At 28.7% G+C, this 22342-nt stretch overlaps 1 protein-coding gene, 1 long non-coding RNA gene and 1 other non-coding gene across 3 annotated transcripts; all 3 read right to left on the reverse strand.

The window, feature by feature from the left end:
• Nucleotides 1–7021: 7021 nt before the first annotated feature.
• Nucleotides 7022–8668, reverse strand: LOC18050422 (transcription factor SRM1). The gene is made up of 2 exons (XM_006445693.2): nucleotides 8163–8668; nucleotides 7022–7628 (listed from the first exon to the last, which is right to left on the reverse strand). Exons 1-2 carry the CDS (start codon nucleotides 8531–8533, stop codon nucleotides 7289–7291), a joined length of 711 nt encoding a protein of 236 aa, XP_006445756.2. The 5' UTR covers nucleotides 8534–8668; the 3' UTR covers nucleotides 7022–7288.
• A 1530-nt stretch (nucleotides 8669–10198) lies between these two features.
• On the reverse strand, nucleotides 10199–11069 carry LOC112101161. Its single transcript, XR_002907251.1, has 2 exons — nucleotides 10990–11069; nucleotides 10199–10339 (listed from the first exon to the last, which is right to left on the reverse strand). It is a non-coding gene; the product is annotated as an uncharacterized LOC112101161 (long non-coding RNA).
• Nucleotides 11070–21392: 10323 nt separating this feature from the next.
• LOC112101321 lies at nucleotides 21393–21498 on the reverse strand. The gene has a single exon (XR_002907447.1). It is a non-coding gene; the product is annotated as a small nucleolar RNA R71 (small nucleolar RNA).
• Nucleotides 21499–22342: the final 844 nt, after the last annotated feature.

Genomic DNA, 22342 nt, shown 5'->3' on the forward strand with positions numbered 1-22342 from the left:
AGGAACCATCACTCCAATAGAAAGATCACTTTTGTTTGCAGATAAATTCCCAGACAAGATTTTGGACAAAACCCAATTACAAAGATTTCTTGGTATTCTAAATTATGTTCTCGATTTTTGTCCTAATATCAATAGGATATCTAAACCTTTGCATGATAGGTTAAAAAAGAATCCTGTTGCATGGTCAGAAGAACATACCAAAGTTGTTAGATTAATAAAGCAATCTGTGAAAAATATTCCATGTTTATTTCTTGCAAATCCTGCATTACCTAAAATTTGATGAATAGTCCAAATTGACTGTTAACATGATCAAAGATTGGCTCTCCTCTAAAAACCTCCTCCAACCAACCCTGGAAGCCTCTAGAGCCCAACAAACCTTCCTAACCCAAAAATCCAAAGCCCAGTCTCTTTTGGCAAGCGCCAAAACTGAAGATGAATATTTCAAAGCCATGGAACAGCTCCTCGCCTCACGATCGAAGTCCTCAGCTGCAAATTCCTCTGAAGATGAAGATGAAGATGTTAATGATGATGAAGAGCCTTTCATTTCTCTCGGAGATGATAATGAACATGACTGTTTCGGCATTTTCTCTCCGATAAAGCATTGTAAATAATTATTTGATTATTTACTTAAAAAAAAAAAAGAAAGAAATAATTTAATTTTTATTTTTCGGGTGGTCCCCTGGACACAAGTGAGAGCGCACATGTCTCTTCACCCGTATTGTTCGCCAGCCTGTATTTCCGTATTCATACAAAGCATCTACTATTCAAAGATACGATCCAATTGTTACTGTGCACTTAAAATCCCGCTACAGTGAACAGTGCAGAGTTCCAGATGTTACTGTGCACTTAAAGTCCCGCTACAGTGAACAGTTTAAAGATTTTTGTATATAAACCGAGAGGAAGACTTAGACTCCTCAGGTTTTTCATTTTTCATTTCAGAGCTTCTCTCTCTTCTTCTCTTCCTTCTCTCTAAAAATCTCTCTCTCTCTCTCTCCGAAGGGTTCTAAAGAAATGTTCTGTTTACACAATAGTTCTATCACAGAGCTTTGGGTAATCAGACTAGTTCTTTACCTTCAATCTTCCCGTCTTTCAATCTTCCCTTCTGGAAAGATTTGAAAATTTGTAAAAGCCAATCAAAGCAAAGATGTATGTTTAAATTTCAGTTCTTTAAAGCTCAATGTAATTTAAATTTTCGCAATTTACTTTAAAGCATTTACTTTTCTGCAATTTAATTTTATGCCCATTTAAATTCCAGCAATTTATTTTTAAAGCACTTTACATTTCAAAGCATGCTTGCAGACTGGTCTTTATTAGATCTGCCATAAAATTTCTACGGTCCTCTGAGGCAAAGAGACCGGATCTCGATCCTCAGTTGTAAATCTTCTCTTCTCCCTCCATACCTTCAGAGCACCATTTCCGGGAACCGGATCTGGTACTGTGTATGTACCCAAACCTCTAAAAGAATCTAATCTAAATCTGATAATAAGCCCAATAAAAAGAATCAACCACGTTTAAAGCAACTTAACTTTATTTGGTAAAATAAAACTGATTTGGTATATCGGCTGGAAACCCGAACGTGCGGACTATTGATCTGTCCTAAGTCAGATCTGGGTCCAAAGGCTTCACTTTGTGTAGCATCGATCTGGTTTAACAACGTCACGTACTAATTAGTTATTAAAAATTTGACCAACCGCGTTCAAATTTGTTTGAACACTGTATGATCCAAAGCAAATCTACTTATTTTCAAAGCTGGTAATTTATTTTAAAATTTGGAAAAGCCGATCCATTAATTGTTTAATTTGAGTTTTTAATATTGATATCCAACGAAAGCACATCCATCTTTCGATCCTATTTCCTTCTGGTATCAGAGCCAGGGGGAGGATAGTGTAAAGCAGTTTATAGTTCTGTGTTTAAATACTTGTGTTTTATTTTGAAGTTTTGTTGTGTGGTGAATCCTTACTGGTAGTAAGTCCCGTCTTAGGATAAGGTCATCCGTTTAGGGCTGTAAAACCATACTTGTAGCCATTCTGATCCTTTTCAAAGCATTTCAAAGTTTTTTCCCAAAGGCTGGTTTTTCAAACCATGGGATTTGACAAAACCCCAGTCTTACTATCAAAGCATTTTAGAAATAACTGAGTCAGTTAAATTCAAACATTTCTTTCTTGACAAAGCCCATCCAAAACCGGCTTATTCCACGGCCACAATCCTAAAAGTATTGAGCCCAAACCAGTGGGGTGACCTACTCCACAGTTACAAAACCTTCCCTCTAAATTTTGAAACTGATGGCTTTGAAATTGTTGAAACTGATGCATCTGACATAGGTTATGGAGGTATATTGAAACAAAAAGAAAATGATAAAGAACAGATAGTACAATATGTTTCTGCTCATTGGAATGATTGCCAGAGAAATTATTCTACTATCAAAAAAGAAATTCTTTCTATCGTTTTATGCATATCAAAATTCCAAAGTGATTTATTAAATCAAAAATTTTTACTTAGAATTGATTGCAAAGCTGCAAAACATGTTTTAGAAAAGGATGTTCAAAACATTGCATCAAAACAGATTTTTGCACGATGGCAAGCTATTTTAAGTGTTTTTGATTTTGATATCGAGTTTATTAAAGGTGATAAAAATTCTGTTCCTGATTTTCTAACCAGAGAATTTCTTCAAAACAGATAATGCCGCCAAAGAAGAATAAAGGTAAAGCAGTTCTCAAAGACACTGGTTCCCAAGAACCTTCCAAAGAATCCCTTTCTACCCCTTCCAAAGAAAAATTACTTTCTTCAGCCATACCCATCAAATCCTGGATTGAACTGGTTGAAGAACATGGCTCCCAATACAAATATATTTCCTTCTGGCACCACACCAATGTAGGAGAATAGGTCTTGACCCATGGCATTTTGAATTCTGCTTAATCATGCCACCAAACATTTGATGGCATATTAGAACACAAATGATTTATATCTACATTTTATCCCATTGTATTTTTAAATAGAGTGGGCAGATTCATTAGTTGAGTATAATCGATCAATATTTTTCTGAATGCATTCAAGATGTTTGGAAAAATTGATGCCAACTTTTAGTGTGTTCTAATATGCACTTAAGGCACTTTAGTGCAAACCAAAATGATTGGAGTTGTTGCATGTAGAAATAGAAGGGATATGAATCCCAGTGTTGATTGTTAAAGTAATATTGAGTAAAGCAAAATAATATATTATAAATTATCAACTTCTCTGACAGCTTTGGTAACCATTGTTTGCTATGATACAATTTATTTGCATGTTCTTCATTTTTATGTTAATCATAACAAATTTAAAAGTATATGTATTTATTTTTTTGTTTTATTTTAGGACAAATTTTAAAGTATGTGAATACGTTTTGTTGCTTTATTTTTTAAGTTCAAGGATTGTGATGAGTACACTACAGACGATATTTCGCAACTTTGCGATCAGTGGGCTATGTATGTTGCAAATTTAATTGTAGCATATAATAATCAGGTAAATTATATTTTTGCTTGTAAATATCAGAGAATTAATTTTTGTTGCATAGTAGCTAATTGGTTCTATATACTGCACATATAGGTGGGAAAGGCAAAGGGAAAGACGAAGGTCAAGGAGTAGATGTACTGAGGATAATTGCTTGTTTTCCGCAAATTGTCATTATGTTGTTTCCAAACTATACTTGAGATGTTTTTAAACAATATTTCAAATATTTGTATTAGTGTTTTATTTGATACCTATTTAAATTTTAGTGGGAATGTTATTGTTATATACTTATATTTAATTATTCAGTTAGTACTTTAGTTTAATTTTAATAATTTCGTCTAATACCATCATTTGATTGGCAAAACTAAAAGAACAATGAAAATAGTAGAGTAACAACAAAAATGTCAAAATATAAATTTAATTAGAAGCCATTGACACTAAAAAATTGTATCAGGAAGTAAGAGGTTTATTGTGTCATAAAACTAGTGATGCTCTAGTAATACAAATTGATGACACTAAAGTATTAGTATCCGTTCATTCTATCATGTCATCTCCCCTGTGTAAAACAAACTATTGACGTGTAATAATTATTAGTAAACACTATCACTATAGTGTCATAATATTCATGATACTATGGTGAAGTAACTTTTAACAAGCGATTGTCATCAGTAACTAATAATGCCATAGTGTCATAAAACTTGTAATAGTATAGTACTAGTAATCACTGACACCACAAACAAGTGTCATTATTTTTCTGACTGCCAGATTACTAACACTTAGCAAGTGTCAGTGAAAATAATTACTAACACAATTCTAATGTCAGTAAAGACTATTTTTCTAGTAGTGATTATCGCAAATGTATTATTGTAAAAACAAAGAAAAATAAAGATAAAATTGTAATATAATTACCAACAAAATTTTCTTGAGTTATTTTTCAAAATGTAGGAATTAAATAAAGACTTAACCCAAAAAATATAAGTATTATACAAACATTTACCCTACTTAGAGAGTACGTAAGACAAGCATCAACATGCAATGCCTTAAAAATAGTAGAAGGACGTGAATTCCACTATGTAATAAGAAGTAAATTTGAAATAAAAAATTGGCCGGCAATCCATCTCGGAGTTGCCTTTACAACAAATATGAGATTACTGAATTTTCAAAGATTGTACGTACCATCGAGAGGCAATTCAATCTCGAATTACACCTGCTATACCTTTTATTTTCATTTTTTTTCTTCTATTTTTTAATAAATTTTAGTTTGCTCTAATTGTTTTCTAATTAAACAACGGAAAAATATTAAATAAGATTCATTTTAAAACAAAATATAAATTAAGAATAATCTCGAATTTTTTATTCTCCCTCAACTTGAAACAGAAACTGCAGAAAGGTGTATGGGCTAAGAGGACGAAGTCCGAAGCCCCTTCTAGAATCCAAAGTTTGTAAATTTTGAGACGCCTCTCCAAGGTTTGTATAATTAATGAATAATACGTGGACAATTACAATGATAAAATTAGCACAATACTCACAATAATATAAAGATGTTATTTGGGAGAATTTATTACATTGGATGGGGTTGGAAACTAATGGTTAAGATTGGACACTTCAAGATATTTATGAGAAAGAATAAATCTAGTACAAAAAGTATATTCTTGTACTTTTTCACTAAATATGACATATAACTCTAAAAAAAAATTATCTCCTTTTAACCTAAGGATGACATATACCTCTAACTTTTATGCACTCTCCTTACACTAGCCTTCACTATATAAATCTCCTTGCCTTCTTTCCTCTGTCACACACTCGCTCTTTCTCTCCTTGCCTCCATTGAGCTATCTTTATTATTCCTCATATAACCACCTCCATTCACAATTCATATTATTTTAACTTATTATCTAGAGTACCTCAGCTAGACCACCTACCTTGAAAGACACACCTAAATCCAAACTTAGCACAAACTTTACTTAAATATAAATTTATTTGTTTGAATCACGTTTGAGCACCACCTAATTGGTTCAAATCGAATCCTAATAAATATTTGATAAAAACAAATAGTATTATAGTTTTTTGAATTATGTATAATTCTTTTAATGTTAGACAGCCATTAGTAATAGTTTTTTTCTTTTTTCTTTCAAGTAGAATTAGATGTAAACTCTCTTTACTTTTAAATATCTTATATTATGCAGTGCATAACTATAGCTTATGTTATGTAATATACAACTCGAATTTAACAACTTTTATATGTTTATTATTATCTTCCAATCACCCACGTAAATTTTGCTCTCGAGAAAGCTCATATCATGAGAAAGTACAGCTATATCTTGTATCATAGTATATATCTTGTATCATAGTATATAGCTCGAATTTTACTACTTTTATATATTTATGTATTATCTTCCAATCGCCACTTAAATTTTGGTCAGGAGCTCATATGATGAGAAAATATTTTGTTCTTTGCGGTATTAATATCTCAAAAGTGACAAGGTTGCTTGTTTGTAATTGCCTCAACACCAATATAATTTAGATTAAAGTAAAACACGAAGTAATATCCTAATTGCCAACAGATTCTATCATGAATGGGTGAGATAATTTATGAAGTAATTTACTATCTAATAATGAATGAACATTACATTTCACTCAAATAGAAGTCTCCTGGATATTAATTGGAAATCCCTAAACAATATATCCCACGAAATTCTAATGAATAGCACATTCTTGGAACGAAATTTATAATGTCATATGTTAGTGAATAGTGATGTGTTGCAGGTATAAAAGATTTTGTATGCATCAAAAGAAAATAAATCCCAGAAGGAATTAAAGGACAATCAGATAGAATGAAAGTCATTGCGTATTTCAGTTTTATTATAGACTTTTATTACATAAAGATATATAGAATTGAAATATAAAAGAGCAAAATAATTTTATGGCTTTGGATTTGTTTACCAATGCAAATGCAGAATTATTCTTGTTTGCATATATAAATTAGTCTACAAGGAATACATAATGAACATGCTGATTTTTCCCTTTTTTGGGATAAATTGAACATGCCGAATTGTGTCATCCCAAACACAAACTATAAATTTCTATACATAGCAATTGTGAACCTTATAACAGTTGTAAACTAAAATTTGCAGCACCTTATTTTTAGAATGAGGCTAATAATGAAGCAACAATAACGCATGAGGTCACCATTTTGTTGTGTGTTGATCAACCAAATTTTAGTACATGAGATGAGTTGGACAACTCACCCTCTTTAAGTAGATGAGATGAGTTGGACAATCACTCTATTTTTTATTTCTAAGAAAAGAATAAAAAGTATATGGTACTGAATAAATCACAATTGTTCATCAAGCTGGTATATTGCATGCTGAAAAACAGAGTACATTCAGGTTCGGCAGCATCAATTCTAGAGATTAACATAATGTCCATAATCGACCAGGTTTCCAAATTGTTAACCAGCACTCACAATTTACCAGAATAAAATATAATCTCCTAGGTATAAGGTGAACACAAGCAGACATGACTGTACAAAGGGTAAGAAAAAATTTGCTATCTTTCTATCACTATGAAATTCATTAAGTTTTCATACATAATCCCACCAAACTCTTCACCAATTAGTTTCTTTAGCTCTCAACAAATGACTAAATAGGATCTAGACTATAAAAATTTTACTTAATAACGCTCCTCCTAATCACCTATCAGCTAAACAGCTAAAATGAACGTGAATAAACTTTACAAATTGGATAGCTACATGCATACCATCACTTTTTATATACAGAATGTGTGCTTCTACCATTCATCTTTACATATGGAAGCCATAATTTTGATAACCCAACGAGCCTCCCTGACCGGAAAATTGGTTTGGTGGATGAAACTGTTGCAACACAGGTGGCTGTTGAGGACCAGTACCTCCAGGGGAAGAAATCCAGTTCTGGTCAACAGGCAGTCCCACCGAGGGGTTATCAACAGTGGTAATGTCATGGATGCTTGACCTTTTCCTCTCCTTTTTCACACTAGTCTGGCGGAGGAAATACTTCTGGGCATGACTAGCAACCTGAGTTGGCGTTCTTGTCACTACTACATTCCTTGAAATACTCCTCCAATCACCCTTGCCGAATTTTTTCAATCCAATTAGAAATAACCTGTTACAACGGCCGTGAAAAAAATGAGCAAGAAAATCTCCCATTCATGTATTAGCAATATGCAATACCATGTATATGTCAACTATGACCAATCAAAAACCCCACTTGAATTAATGGATTCACAAAGGCAATCTAAAACATATCTAATTTCGCACTTTTCAATCAGGGCATACAATTTGCTTATCTATTAGAAGCAATCTTCAAACTAAATCAAACAAATGGAAGCTTGTCTAATTCATTTTATAATGTAAAACTAATGATGTGCAGATTCTTTACAATATCCAAAATTTCTTTTCATTTTCCTTCATAGCAAACAAACAGGCTGACATGTAAAAATAGTATTTTTATTTAAAAAAATGAATGAATAAATAAAAGTTTCTAATGAGCTATACTTTTTTGCAATAAACCCTCAAAAATTTAAAGTTATCCATATGATTGAATTGCAAAAACAAAGCAAATTTTCATTATCAGACAAACAAAATAGCAAAAAAAAATTAAAAGACAAACCATAAAAAATTTTCAAAAAAATCATACTTGTGTTCTTCTTCTGTCCACGGAGTGCCCTTCTTTCTCTCAGGATCACCGTGTTTCGTCGACTTCGGCGCAAACGAGATCTGACTCGGTGAGTCCCAATCCGAGTCATCAGCATAACTAGGCAACTCAACTCGACCGGAGTCAATTTCGTACACATCATGAACAAGCGCCTCGTAGTGTTCCCTCACCTCAACAGCAGACTTACCTGGAAGCTGACTAGCAATCTTTTGCCATCGATCAGGAGATTCCTCGGGGAACATAACTAAAGCATGTTCGAATAACTTATCCTCAGAGCGATTCCAATGGGTCGAGTGAGTCATGGCGAAAGAGTTGTTGTTACTGTCGTCGTTTTTGATATCTTGCTGATACATAGAGAGTCTCCGATAAGGTGTTTGTTTAAATGATTCAATTAAAAAGGATTTTGTACTTTCTTGGAGATTTCGCACATAAGAAAAGAGTTTGGTTTGGTGGGAGATTTTGATTTTGAGAGTGAGTGCTTTTTGTTTTGGGTATTTATATGAAAGAGTGAAAAAAATTTGGGATTTTGAGTTTTTGGAATTTTGTTTGGTCATGGGCACCAACTCAGATTTCTAATTCAACACGTTTTTTCTTTTATTGGAGCAATTTTTATATTGTTTATTTTTTTTTACTTTTTTATTTAGTTTGTTTATAGCTGTGTTTGTAACTTAAAGACGCCAATTTCGTTAGTTTTCTCCTAACCGTTTTTTACCATTATAGTAAAATAAAAAAAAAATTGTCAATTACCTTTTATGTTTATTTATTTTAAATTAAAAATCCAATTTAAAAATAAATGATAAAGTGTTAAGTCTCAAATTTGTAAGTTTATGTTGATGATCAAGAAATGAAAAAAGAAAACTTGTAAGAGGTTATATGTTGGAAAGGAAAATAAAAGGATTTGCTTAAGTTATATTTATTGTAACTTATAATTAGGAAACAAAATTGTAAAAATGAGTAACAGAGCAATGGGATCAATTGGATCCGTAGGTAAATTTTGATTGATGGTAAGTTATTTTCAATGTTACTTAAAGAAACTTTAATAAAATTATCCATAGAATTATAAATTTTTTATGTACTAATTAGGAAGGCCAAAAATTAATAAAATTGAGAGCATCAAAGATGACGTGACTGTGATGGATAAATTATAAACTTAAGAAGCTATAACACAATATATATATATAAGAAATTAGGGGGCAGTCTATGAAATAACATAAAATTTGGTAAAAGTTTAATTCAATCCCTTGTTCTTTAGGGAAACAATTGAAAGGAAGTCAGTGAGGGTTTTTTTGTAAGAGGGAGAGTGTGAGGGCTCTTATAACCTCTGTAATACTAAGTTTCTTTGTAAATTTCTTTACTAATTAATAAAGTATAGAGTTTAATATTTATTCATGTGAATATAGGTCTAACGAAGTTGAGCCTGATAATATATTTGAATTCATCACTTTTTTTTTTATGTTCTTCAATTGATCGTCAGCACTGTGTGGAGAGATTTCATTAATTTTTTTTTTTAATTTACAACTGAGTTGATATAAAGATCATATATTTAGTCATAAATTCACAAGCCAAACATAACCGATTCAATAAAGAAAGACTGACTTCTTTCTTTGCTCAATCACTTCTTGATTCTTGAAATCCGTCTTTTCTTCAAAAATTTCATCCAGAAAATAAATAAAATTATACTTCAAAAAATCTCATAAAATAAAAATTAATAGATGTACAATTTAGAGATGTTTTGCAACAAGAGAAGATGCTTTAATAATTATATGATTGTTTTAAAATGTATAGGTAAACAAGAGTATTTAAAAATCATAATTGATTGAATTTTTTATTGTTATTCTGCATGAAATGATAAAAATCTCTACTTCCTTTCACTTTCATTTCCTTCGATGGAGTTGATTAATTTCCTTTCAAAACTAAATTCAAACAAAAATTATTAGCACTAACTTCAAAACTAAATTCAAACAAAAATTATTAGCACTAACTTTTAACCTTTGATTACATGTAAAAAATAATAATAATAAAATAGAACATCTGATGCTAATTATTCAATGCTTTTAACCCAAGGTATACAACAAAATTCGTACATGTACAAGCCCTTACAATGAAAGTAGAACTTGTAAACATTCTGATATCAATATGTAATTGGCAAGTCATTTGACCTGATATTTAGAAGAAAAAAAATGACAGCTAATGAAAAAATTATATATAAAAAATAAACACAATCACTATGTCATGAGTTGTCATACGCGGTTATCAAATGAAACGGATGATGAATGAAATATGATTGGCTGTCAATTTTTTTTTTTTTTAAATCACTGCACGCTAGTTCAGAAAGTCAAAAATTTTAAATTTGACCGCAAGCTCAAATCTCATCATTGATTCCGATCCTTTCCCTTGTTCAGTTTTGTTTTTAGTTACAAGATGAATTCTACTTGAACTAGTATTCCTCTTAACACCTTTTTAAGGAAAATGTGAACTCCTTTTTACATTAATTAATTCCTTTTTGTGTTTGTCTAATTTTTTTTGGAATAAAATTAGTTTTCCATATTTCATTTTCACGAAAGTAAACTCTTCGTGTTATGTTCAATACACTTTTAAATTAAATTATAAAATTAAACTGCAGCAAAATTTCGGATTATAAGTATCGGTATATTATTTTACTTATACAAAAGGAAATATCCTTCTTGTGAATTGTTTTTAATTGGATGGTGTGAATAATTAATGAAAAAGGAAGATTTTTTTTTTAATATATAAAAAAAATCATATGAAACAGGTAAAGGAAAAGGAAGAGTGTGAGGTGTGAACTCACTGTGAACTCGTGATGTCGGCAACCGACTGTCGGAGGTTGACGTTTGCACAGCTCGGCGACGCAGCTGTCCTCTAAAAGCCGCCTCCCTTTCATCTACAGACTCTAATTTTTTCCTTTTTCTAGAAAGTGTTTGTTTTGGAAGTATGTCCAACTCACACCCTCTTTCATCCACGTGGCATATCTATACTTTGACACGTGAATCGCACTTCGAGTGTTGGTCATGTCAGTCCAACAATGTTTTTGGATAAGATTAAATTGCCACATCAAGGAGGCCTTTTTCTGCGTATATTTTATTCGGGTTTGATTCAATGCGGTCAAGGACAGTGAAAACTGAAAAAACACCGCTATTTGTTGAGAATGAAATCATATGATTGGCTGGTATTGACAAAAGACTACATGCACAAAACTTAAGAGCTAAGTCACTTGGTAGCTTGCTTTCAAATAAACAAAGTAATAAACTATTAAGCTTGTCAAGTTCATATGGCAGCGAGATAAACCTGGCAATAATAGGGAAAAACAAGCCTTTTCTGATATGAATCTTCTTGAATTTTGAATATCCTTTTTTTTTTTTAATTTTTATTTTTTACCATCAATTACTCACATAATATTTTGTTAAAAAGAATTCAGATCACAGTAGATTTTCAATTCATTAGGTATGAAAGACAAGGATTGGCAAATGCTGACTTGAGTTGTAAGACCAGAAACTCGATGCTGATTAGGTTAGATTGTTCATATGACTATATGTGTATATAAATATGAGGTGCTGTAAAATCTTAGGCGGTGTTTGTTTTTTTTAATCTGAAATCTGAATAGACTTAATTAATCTGAATTTTGAATAAAGCTGAATGTCTAAATTTGAATGATATGTTTGTTTTTTATATAAACCGCTAAAAAAATCAAGTTAGTTTTTTTTAACTTAAAGGATCTGAAACCTATTATTTTTACATTTATGCCCTTACAAATTACAAATATAAAATAAATAATAAACATCTCAAAGACTATAAATAAGATAATATATTATCATAACATAAATTATGTTGAATTGAATGCAATCCTTGAATGTTCAAAATTGGTATATGTTACCAATTTTATTATAGTTTATGATATTTTTATACGAAAAATATTCTAATTTGAAGAAAATAAAAAAAATAAAAAATAATAGTCTATCACTATAATATCACAAGTTATATAGATGGGTAATAATGATAATTATTAAATTTTATTTAGTTAATTAGATGGAGATATTTTGGAGCATATCTTTTAATATTATCATTTAAACTTTTTAGATTAAGTAAAAAGGTAAAAATAAATAAACTTAATAATTTAATGACTTAAAGACTAAATTTTTTCATTAAATTGAAAAAAAAACAAATGGACTTACTACTTAGTTGATTGAAATTAAGTCAATTAAATTATTATGTCAAAAAATGAAACAGCCCTCTAGTCTAGTTTCCTAGGCATGGGCTTGTTCTAATTTTTAAGTTTCTAAAATCAAGTTTAGGCTCGTTAAAGTCGGCTGGATGGGCTGGTGAACTAAGGAAAATTCTATAATATCGTGATTAAAATTACAACATCAATGTCATAATAAACATAAATTTTGTAAATTATATATATGACAAGTAAATGAAAAGCAAAATAAGTAATTAATATAAAGTGGTGAATTGGTGCTTTAAAGTTGTAAACAAGACAAATATTTATAAAAACAACATAAAACTTTAATTAAACAAAAAATAGTTTTTCTTTTAATTTAATTAAACCAAAAAAACCGCTCATCAATTGAAAAAAAATTAATTGTATTAAAACAATTGGAAAGTTTTGTATATAATTTTTTTTCATTTTCTATCACAATATTTGTTTACCACAGAGTTTAATTTAAAAAAAAAATTCTTGATGTAGATTAAGTAGAGATGGTAAAAAAGCCTAATCCTGCCCCAGCCCGTAAAGGGCCGCAAAGATCACGGCGTATGGGCCTAATCATGGGTTGAAAATTTAAAAGTGCACAATAAATAGCCTTTTATATGGGCTCATGGGAAAAGCTCAAGCTTGGCCCAGACTTTATATTTTATAAGTAAATTTTTTTATTTTATATATTGTGGGCTTTATATTTTATATTTTATATTTTATATATTTTATGTATTTGATTATTAGTCTATTATTATTATATAATCAATTAATCATCTTTAATTTAAGTGTTCATTTATTTTTTTCTATTTTAAACTTTATTAAAAATTCATTTTAAAATATTTATTTAAGCCCAGACTCAGTCCAAGCCTAACCTATCTAAGTATGGACTGGTTTTTGGAGGGCTTGAGCCTGCTGTCAATGAATGGATATGGCCATAGGCTTGAAAAAGCCTGGCCCAATGCCTTAAATTGCCATCCCGAAGATTAAGGTAAAACAAAATAAAAAGATATTTTTATATTATTAGACATATATGATATATCAATAAAATTAGATCTAATTTTTAATCTTATATATATTTTATGCAGTTAAAACTTTGCTTTTACTTGTACTTAAATATTATTTAAGGTTATTGTCGAGAAATTCTAAAAGGATGCAAAATTATCTTATTTTATAACAACTTTGAAAAATAATTAAGCAAAATTATTTTCTTTCGTGTGGACCAAGTCAAAACAAAATAAAAGGATAGTTTTATATTACTAGATATATATGATATATTAATAAAATTGGATCCAATTTTTAATCTTGTACATTCTTCATGTATTTTTTAACTTTACTTTTACTTATACTTAAAAATCATTTAGGACTGCTGTTAAGGAATTCTAGAAAGATATAAAATTACCTTATTTTATAACAATTTTGAAAAAATGAAAATAACAATATTTTAAAATTTGATTTTGAAAAAAGTTTTATCCTTTATAAAATTTCACATTTATCATTACATATATTACATAAACCCAAAACTATCATTATTTAGTTTAGAAACAAAATTAGTAAACATAGGGAATCATTATTATAACGATTTTTTTTATACATTTGTAAGTTTTTTCCCTCTTTTGTTTTTAACTCTCATATTAATTTACTTATTTTATCTTCTATTTACAAGTCTTTTATTTTATTTATATAATTTATGCTTTGTTTTATACTTAATACTGATTTATTAGTTTTATATTATATTTGAGAAATCTCTGTTTTGTTTACCAATAATGCACCAATTTACAACTTCTATGTTAGCTTACTTCTTTTACTCTATATTTACAAGTTTTATGTTTCATTTATATAATTTATATTTTATTTTACACTTAATGATTGCTTACAAGTTTCACTTTACATTTTTAAATTTTTGTTTTATTTACCAATAATACACCAATTTACAATTTATATATTAGTTTACTTGTTTGACCCCTCTATTTACAAGTCTTATGTTTCATTTATATAATTTATGTTTTATTTTACATTTGATGTTGATTTACAAGTTTTATGTTATATTTGTAAGTTTTTGTTTTGTGATATACTTTTTTTTTATTACATGAGACTATTGCTCAAAAGTACAACTCATATTACATGAGATTACAACTAATATTTACAAATTAGACTATTACTGGGACTAGTTTACATCAATTCTTATGAAACCCGCCCATATTTTTTATCCTCTCTAATATTTGAGGGACGTCTACTCCACTCATATTTCGAAAGGGAGAAGACTGTCTTCACTCAAATTGAGGAAGGAAATTAAACCCCACAATATTGAGACATGGGTTCTAACCACTAGGCTAAAACCTAGTGACTTGTGATATACTAATTTACCACTCCTTTGTTAATTTATTTGTTTTACCTTCTATTTACAATTTATATTTCATTTACTCAATTTATATATTTCATTTAATTAATTTATGTTTCATTTTATACTTAATGTTGATTTACAAGTTTTATATTATATTTGTAAGGTTCTGTTTTGTTTACCAATAATAGACCAATTTACCACTTCTATATTAATTCACTTGTTTTACCTTGCATTTATAAGTATTATGTTTTATTTACGTAATTTATGTTTTATTTTTTCACTTAATATTGATTTACAAATTTTATGTTAAATTTACATGTCATATATTTTATTTACATAATTTATGTTTAATTATAATATTGATATTGTAATTTTAATCACGACATTATAAAATAACCTATTTACTAAATGGTCACTGTTGAAAGAGAAATGTGCAGGGTTTTAGGACTTTGGTATTTGTTCATTACCCTTGCTTATGGCGATGGCAAATATCCAGCAGGGTATGCATAGTATTCATCTATGTATAAATTCATAATTATCTTGGACATGGATATCATCCACATGGATAAAGAAATCCACAGATATTAAATTTGTATCTTTTAAATTAAATAATAATATAGCAAATAATAGTAACAGCTAATTAAAATTATTAATTTTAAAAGTTAAATTAAATTATTTTGTATAAAAACATAACAAATAAACATAGCGACATTACTATTAAGGGTTTTGCTATGTTACATTTAATGTAACATACACAACCCATAAAAACCTCACAAATTGTGGGACTACTATTAAATGATGACGAATTCAAAATTAATGGATTGAAAAATTCACTATCTATGCAAACTCGTCCACAGAACGTAAATAGTGTGTTGCAGATGCCGTGAGGTGCACTGCTAACTGAATCAATATTGGTAGAATCTGACGAGTTTGATACCGTCAAGTTTCCCGTGCCCTGTTGGATGCCATTGGCGCTAACAATGTTTGATTTTGCTGACAAAACTAATACCATTCGTAGATCATGAAATCACAACTCCAGTGGTATTGAATAATTCATCGCAATATGATCGTTTTTGCCAATGCTGCTAGTGATGTCGTTGCTGCTGAAACAGTGTTGTCGGTCATGTCGCATGACATATTGGATTTTATTCTTATATCCAATTTTTTAAATTAAGCATTAATGTTTTCTTGGTAAGGGGGATTTTAAAAATACAATAGCTTTGAATATTTAAAATTTTAATTAGAATTTTTTATACTTAATTCTGGATGTATAGTTGATACTAGGTAAATAAATAATATCCTTGTCTGTCCAATATCCATTGGAAAATTTTTAAAATATCCATACTCATGATATAAAATATTTTGGATGGATATCTTGGACATCCAAATTGGATTGATAAGATTGCCATTGCTGTTGTTGGATTCGCCATGTTTAATTCTCATTAAAACCCCTAGCCCATGTTTGGATGCTAAGATTAAGTATGGTATTAGATTAATTTTAGGATTAAATTTTTACCCCATGTTTGGCAAGCTTAATTGGATTGGATTAAGGGTACGTTTGGGATTGAGGTGTTGTAACTTAAAAGTTACAGTTGTTGTGGAAAAACAAACTATAATTGTGAAACAAAAGTTAGTAATATATAGTAAAAGTAAATTTTAAATAATAATTTTGATCAAAATTATTAAAATATAATAGAATTTTCATTATACAAGTAAAAAATATATCAATATAGCTTCCAAACTACAACAGTTAGTGTTTACCAAACACTTTAGTACTATAAATTTTAAGTTACAGCTGCCCAATCTAAATCTCAAACGCACCCTAAGAGGGATTAAATTTGAATATAATCCTAAAATCACAGGATTAATAATCCTAATTTACACATGGGTTTAGTTGGGATAAGATTAAAGAAAAAAATTATCCATTTATGAGATTTTTCTTTGTATCATTTTTTATTTACACCTAATATTGATTGATTGATTAATTAATTAATTAATTTTTATTATGATTTACTTAAAATTATGTTTATTTATTATCTATGATCTAATTAAATTGATACCTTTACTTCTACCAACTCTTGAGATTCAATTTTCATTACTTGTATATTTAATAATTAATTGATAAAATTAAACATTTAATTATTTATTACATTATTTGATTGTATTAAATTTAATAATCACTAATATGATATTAAAAATAATCATGAAAATTAGCAATACCATTAATTAATAACTTTATATAATATTTTTAAATATTTGATAACAATTAATTAAATACTTTTTTTATTTTTTTATTATATTATGATTATCTAATCACTTATTTGCAATATCTTTAATTTTCCAAGTAATTGCTTTTTAAATTTATTTTAATTATGATTATAAAATTTCATGGACAATTGAGACTTATATTAAAATACCAACTTAAATGCTATTTTATATTATTTAAATTTAATTAATATAGTCCAATTTGATACTGTACCAAACATAAGGACTATATAATATAATCCAACTTAATTCAGTCCAATCTAATCCAGTTCAATCCTAATAATTTAGTTCAATCCAGTCCAGCGTGCCAAACGTAACCTTAGGTTATTGATGACCCCACCTAACAAAAATATTTTTTACCTATGTTAACTTAAGCCAATGTTGGCACAACTTGTATCTGAATTTTATTTAAGATTAAATTTGGATTATCCCCTTATGGAATGACAATTTTTAAAATATCTTCTAAACTATTATAAACTTTAACCTACATCCATTTTTTGTTCAAAAGATAAAGGAACAATAGGGGTGGGCTAATGACTCTTTTTCTTTCTTTTTTTAATCTTCTTAAGAAAAATAAGAGATAAGTTAAGGTTTACAATAATTTAGAGGTATTTTGATAATTATCATTTTTGTGAGGTAAATTTAAAATTAGATCTTTTATTTATAGGACGTCCCCAAGGAGACTACCTTTTATTTATAATTAACTTAAAAAATATATATAACTAATTTAATTACTTGGTACATCTTTTTCAGATTAACATTTCATTCATCCAAATAAACATTTACATACAGTCTCTAAACTATTGTAGAACAACATTACAAATTTCCTTAAGAGCATCTTCTGTCCAAACCTGGTCATTTGGATTTTTAATGTCCATTTTTGCTAAAATATGAGCAGGCCTTTTGTTATGATGTTAATTATATCAAATCCAAGAAATTTTACCATAATAAAATCATGTGATTTAATAATATGTATACACTAACTTTATTAAATCACATATTTAATTATTTGTTCGCATAAAAAAATTATTTTATATATAACAACATAAATTTGTTTCTAAATCCATAATTGTACCATACCAAAAAAAAAAAAACTTATTTTGCTTCAAACATTGCTTTTCTTACCATTTGGCTTTTAGAAACTTAAAAGTTATTTAAACACAATTTTCAATAACTAAATTATTCTTAATTTAAAATTTATTTTTTTATAATGATAATCTGGCTAAAAAAAAGTCCGGGCCCATTTAAGGAAGTATACAAATTATCTACACCCTTATTTTACGTTTTGTGATAGGATTAAACTCTGCGTGCGAATCACTACTTTTCAGTTTTCTCGTGTAAAATCATGGAGCTAATAGGCAGAATTATTCTTGCTATTTGTGAAAAATAAATAATTATCTAAATGAATAGGGAGGTTTCATTTTGAAATAGAAACTTAAAATAATGTTTAAAGATCGGTTTTAATAAATAGATAAATAAAATTTAATATATTTTATTTGTATGTTGACTCTTTCCCATAGAAGTTTATTGGGAGGCCTTCTAGGATTTTAGAGCTTTTCTTCGCAGTCACACATGGCTTCCATAGTTCCATTTGCAGGAAAGTAGTCGAAGTGGGTTTAGATACGGGCCTCCGCAAGTTATATATTACAGAGGTATTTTTACACCCCTTAATGTCCTTTTAACACCCATTTTATTTGTAAGGGTAATTTTATTGTTACTTAAAATTGCATAAAAAGGGCAAATATAAATTTGATTATAATAAAATCTCTTTACTCTTTACAAATCATGGGGCCCTGACTATTTGTTAATCCTCATATATGATATAATTAATTTTATAGATAAAATAAAAATAATTATAAAACAATGAAGAACTAAATTACCTAATAATAATTACTTTTGATTAGTATTAAAAATTATTTGATTATCAAGCGATAAAATATTATTTTGTACTTATATTATAATTTATATTTGTGTTTATGTAATATATTAGGGATTATTAATTATGATTTAACTATATCTATTTTTTTGTATTTTTGTGTGTTTATTAGGTAAAATATTAATTTCACGTAATCCGAGACTCCAAATAAACAAACGGATGTCAAATTTGAATTTCGGAGGTGTGAAAACCTTATGATGAGTCAAGACCGGCTTAAAATTGAGCTTGTATAAAAAGTTGATTTTTTTTGTTGACCGAGCATTGATTAGATGATAAAATGAGTTTACAATAGATATGAGTGCATGGGATAACTGACAATTTTGACTAAATCTCAACCATTCATGATTCAATGGCCATGATTTCTATTTATTTGGGTCGACCTGATCCACTCATTAACCGGCCAAATCTCAACCGTTCTTTGACCAAATTGGACGCTTCACAAGATGCCACATATATTGTTGACTTTTGAAGTTTTACAAGCCTTTGGATCTTGATTTAATGGTTGCGAGGAGCGCAGGCATAAAGCTTATGATAGACCGCAAAACACTAAATTATGAATTTATTTTTTATAAATAGAGCCTCATTTCTATGTTTTTGGCATCTCTCTACTTCTTAATTTCTCTCAATTTCCCTGTAATCTTGTTTTTCACGTGTTTTTTCATATTTTGTATAATTATTTTTATATATAAATTTAGTTTTATTTTCCATTTTAGTTGTTTTTATTACTTTTAATTAGAGTAATTTAATTGTAATAATTATTTTTATTTCAATTATGCTTAACTAAATAATAATAGTTAGGGTAAGGTGAAACTCTAGGAAATAAATATAATTTAATCAAATTTTATTTTTATTTATATAAATTAAATTATTTTCTATTTAATTTTATACATATTTTATATTTTGACATTTTAATTTATTGTCGACTAATAAGGGAGTTTGATACACTAAATTCTTAATATCTTAATATAAGGTATGGTAAAATGGTATTTTGACTTATTTTAGACAAATTAAATTTTGGCACAATAAATACTTAATCCATAATAAAATTAATGGAAAAATAATAATAATTTATATAATTAATCATTTGGGCAATAAATCTATAAAACAATGTTAAAAATAATTTATTAAATTTTAGTTACTACCAAGAGTGGATCATAATCCTACCTGATTCAATTTCATAGTTTCATTTAAATTAAGTTGTTTATATTAAAGTTTTATTTTCATTTTTTAGATAAAATAAAATAAAAAAGTAAATCTTTTCTTTGTGGATCGACTCCGAACTCACCGAATTATAATAAAACAAGACATTTTTATACTTGAAAGTTAGAAATCACTTTTAAATTGTGTAAAGTTCTTGGCACCGTTGCCGGAGAAATTTTTTTTTATTTTTCTGTTTTCCATTTTTCTCTTTATGTAAATTTTCATTCATGCCCTTTTCCTCTTTTTAAATTTTGTTTTATCCACAATATCTTTCAAATCTTCATTTGCATCCCACATGGCTCTGTTCTAAACTTCTAAAAATTGTTGTGTGACCATACAATTATAAAGAATTTGCAAAAAGATCCTAGGACGAAATTTCTCATAATAATCAAACGGACTTACATTTGGACTTATTTGAACTCAATTTGGACTCAATTTGGACTAAGTAAACTTAATATTGACTCTTATTTTATTATATGGCTGGTTTGATCGCCTAAATTATTATTTAATTTTTCAGTTTTTATTATTTTGCATTTATTTTATGCTTTATTTTATATTGTTATTTTCTATGGTGGGTCTAACCACCTAAATTGTTATTTAATTTTTTTCTTTTTTCATTTATTTTTTTGTACACTCATACTATTTGCGTATTTAATTTCATTTTTTTGTGCAATTTTCATTTAGTTCTTTTGTTACTAATTTGTTTGAATATTACCTTTGTGATATAATCATTGCATGAGATGTTGGTCTTGAACTTCAAGTGGCTGGTTAATTCGTAGATATCAATCTCCACCACTAATCATGGGCGAAATCCAAGATGAAAACTTTGTGGGTGAACCTAATCCTCATATTGATAAGGGAAACAATCATTCTCAACATAATGCACGTGATCAAAATCAACCAAGAACTCTGAGAGACTACATGAATCCAACCAGAATTGGAACACCGTCGTGTAGTATTTACTCCAGAAGCATCTCAATTAAACTTCAAACAAGGTATTATCCAACTTTTACCAACATTTCATGGTTTAGAATCTGGGAATCCATATTTACATCTAAGAGATTTTGAGGAAGTTTGTAATACATATACAGACCAAAATTGTAGTATGAACATAATTAGATTAAAACTTTTTCCTTTTTCATTAAAAGATAAAGATAAAACTTAGGTACAAAACCTTAGATCTGGATCAATAAGAACTTGGAACAACATGTAAGAATAGTTTTTGAAAAAAATTCTTTCTACCTCATAGAACCAATTATTTTAAAAAGCAAATCACTTCTTTCACTCAAAAAAATGGAGAAACATTATACTAATATTGGGATAGGTTTAAAGAATTGCTTAATATATGTCCACACCATTGTTTTGAAACTTGGCAATTGGTCACTTATTTCTACGAGGGCTTAACACCCCAAAGTAGAAAAAAGTTGTTGAAATGACGTGTAATGGTGAATTTAGAAATAAAAATCTTGAAGATGCACTAGATTATCTTGATCAATTAGCTGAAAATGCACACCATTGAGATATGATTAGAACTTTTGAATTGACAAATAAACCACAACCATCTCCATCCAGTGGAGGATTGCACTAATCAAGCCTCCAAAGTTTCAAGAACTTTTACAATTGACTTCACATGTGTCAATCATTGACTCACATGTGTTAATCAACATTTACAACAAGATATTATCACAAATATCTTTACCCCAAGTGTTTCCCACACTCACACTTTCTCAAATACAAATTTTTTCACACACACAATCTATGTTTTTACAAATATATGCCCAAGGTGTGATATAAAGAATGAATGAACAAATTAAAGCTCAAGAAATGTTGTATTCTTAATAATATGCTCCTTGGTATTCGTTGGATTCACTTTGATTTGGATATGATGTAGCCATTTTATAGTTTGAGCTAAAAACTAGTAGTTTCAGACAATTTGCTCGAAGTTAGATTGTTGTTTTGACTTCAGCAAATTACCACTGGACAAATTTTCAAATTGTCGAATCACCATTATTGAAATATCGGATTGCCATTATCGTCTAGTGACTTGCAAAGAAAATTTCAGCTTACCGTTTTCAAGAAGCCGGTTTGTTGTTAGTGTACAGAGGCTAAATTTCAATTTTGTTCGATATCGGTTAGTTGTTATCAAGATGTCGGAAGGCGACAGTGTCCAAAGGCTAATCTTTAATTTTGTTTGATGTCAGTTAGCC

This window comes from Citrus clementina, unplaced genomic scaffold (genome assembly GCF_000493195.1).
Source record: "Citrus clementina cultivar Clemenules unplaced genomic scaffold, Citrus_clementina_v1.0 scaffold_2, whole genome shotgun sequence".
Taxonomy (NCBI): Eukaryota; Viridiplantae; Streptophyta; class Magnoliopsida; order Sapindales; family Rutaceae; genus Citrus; species Citrus x clementina.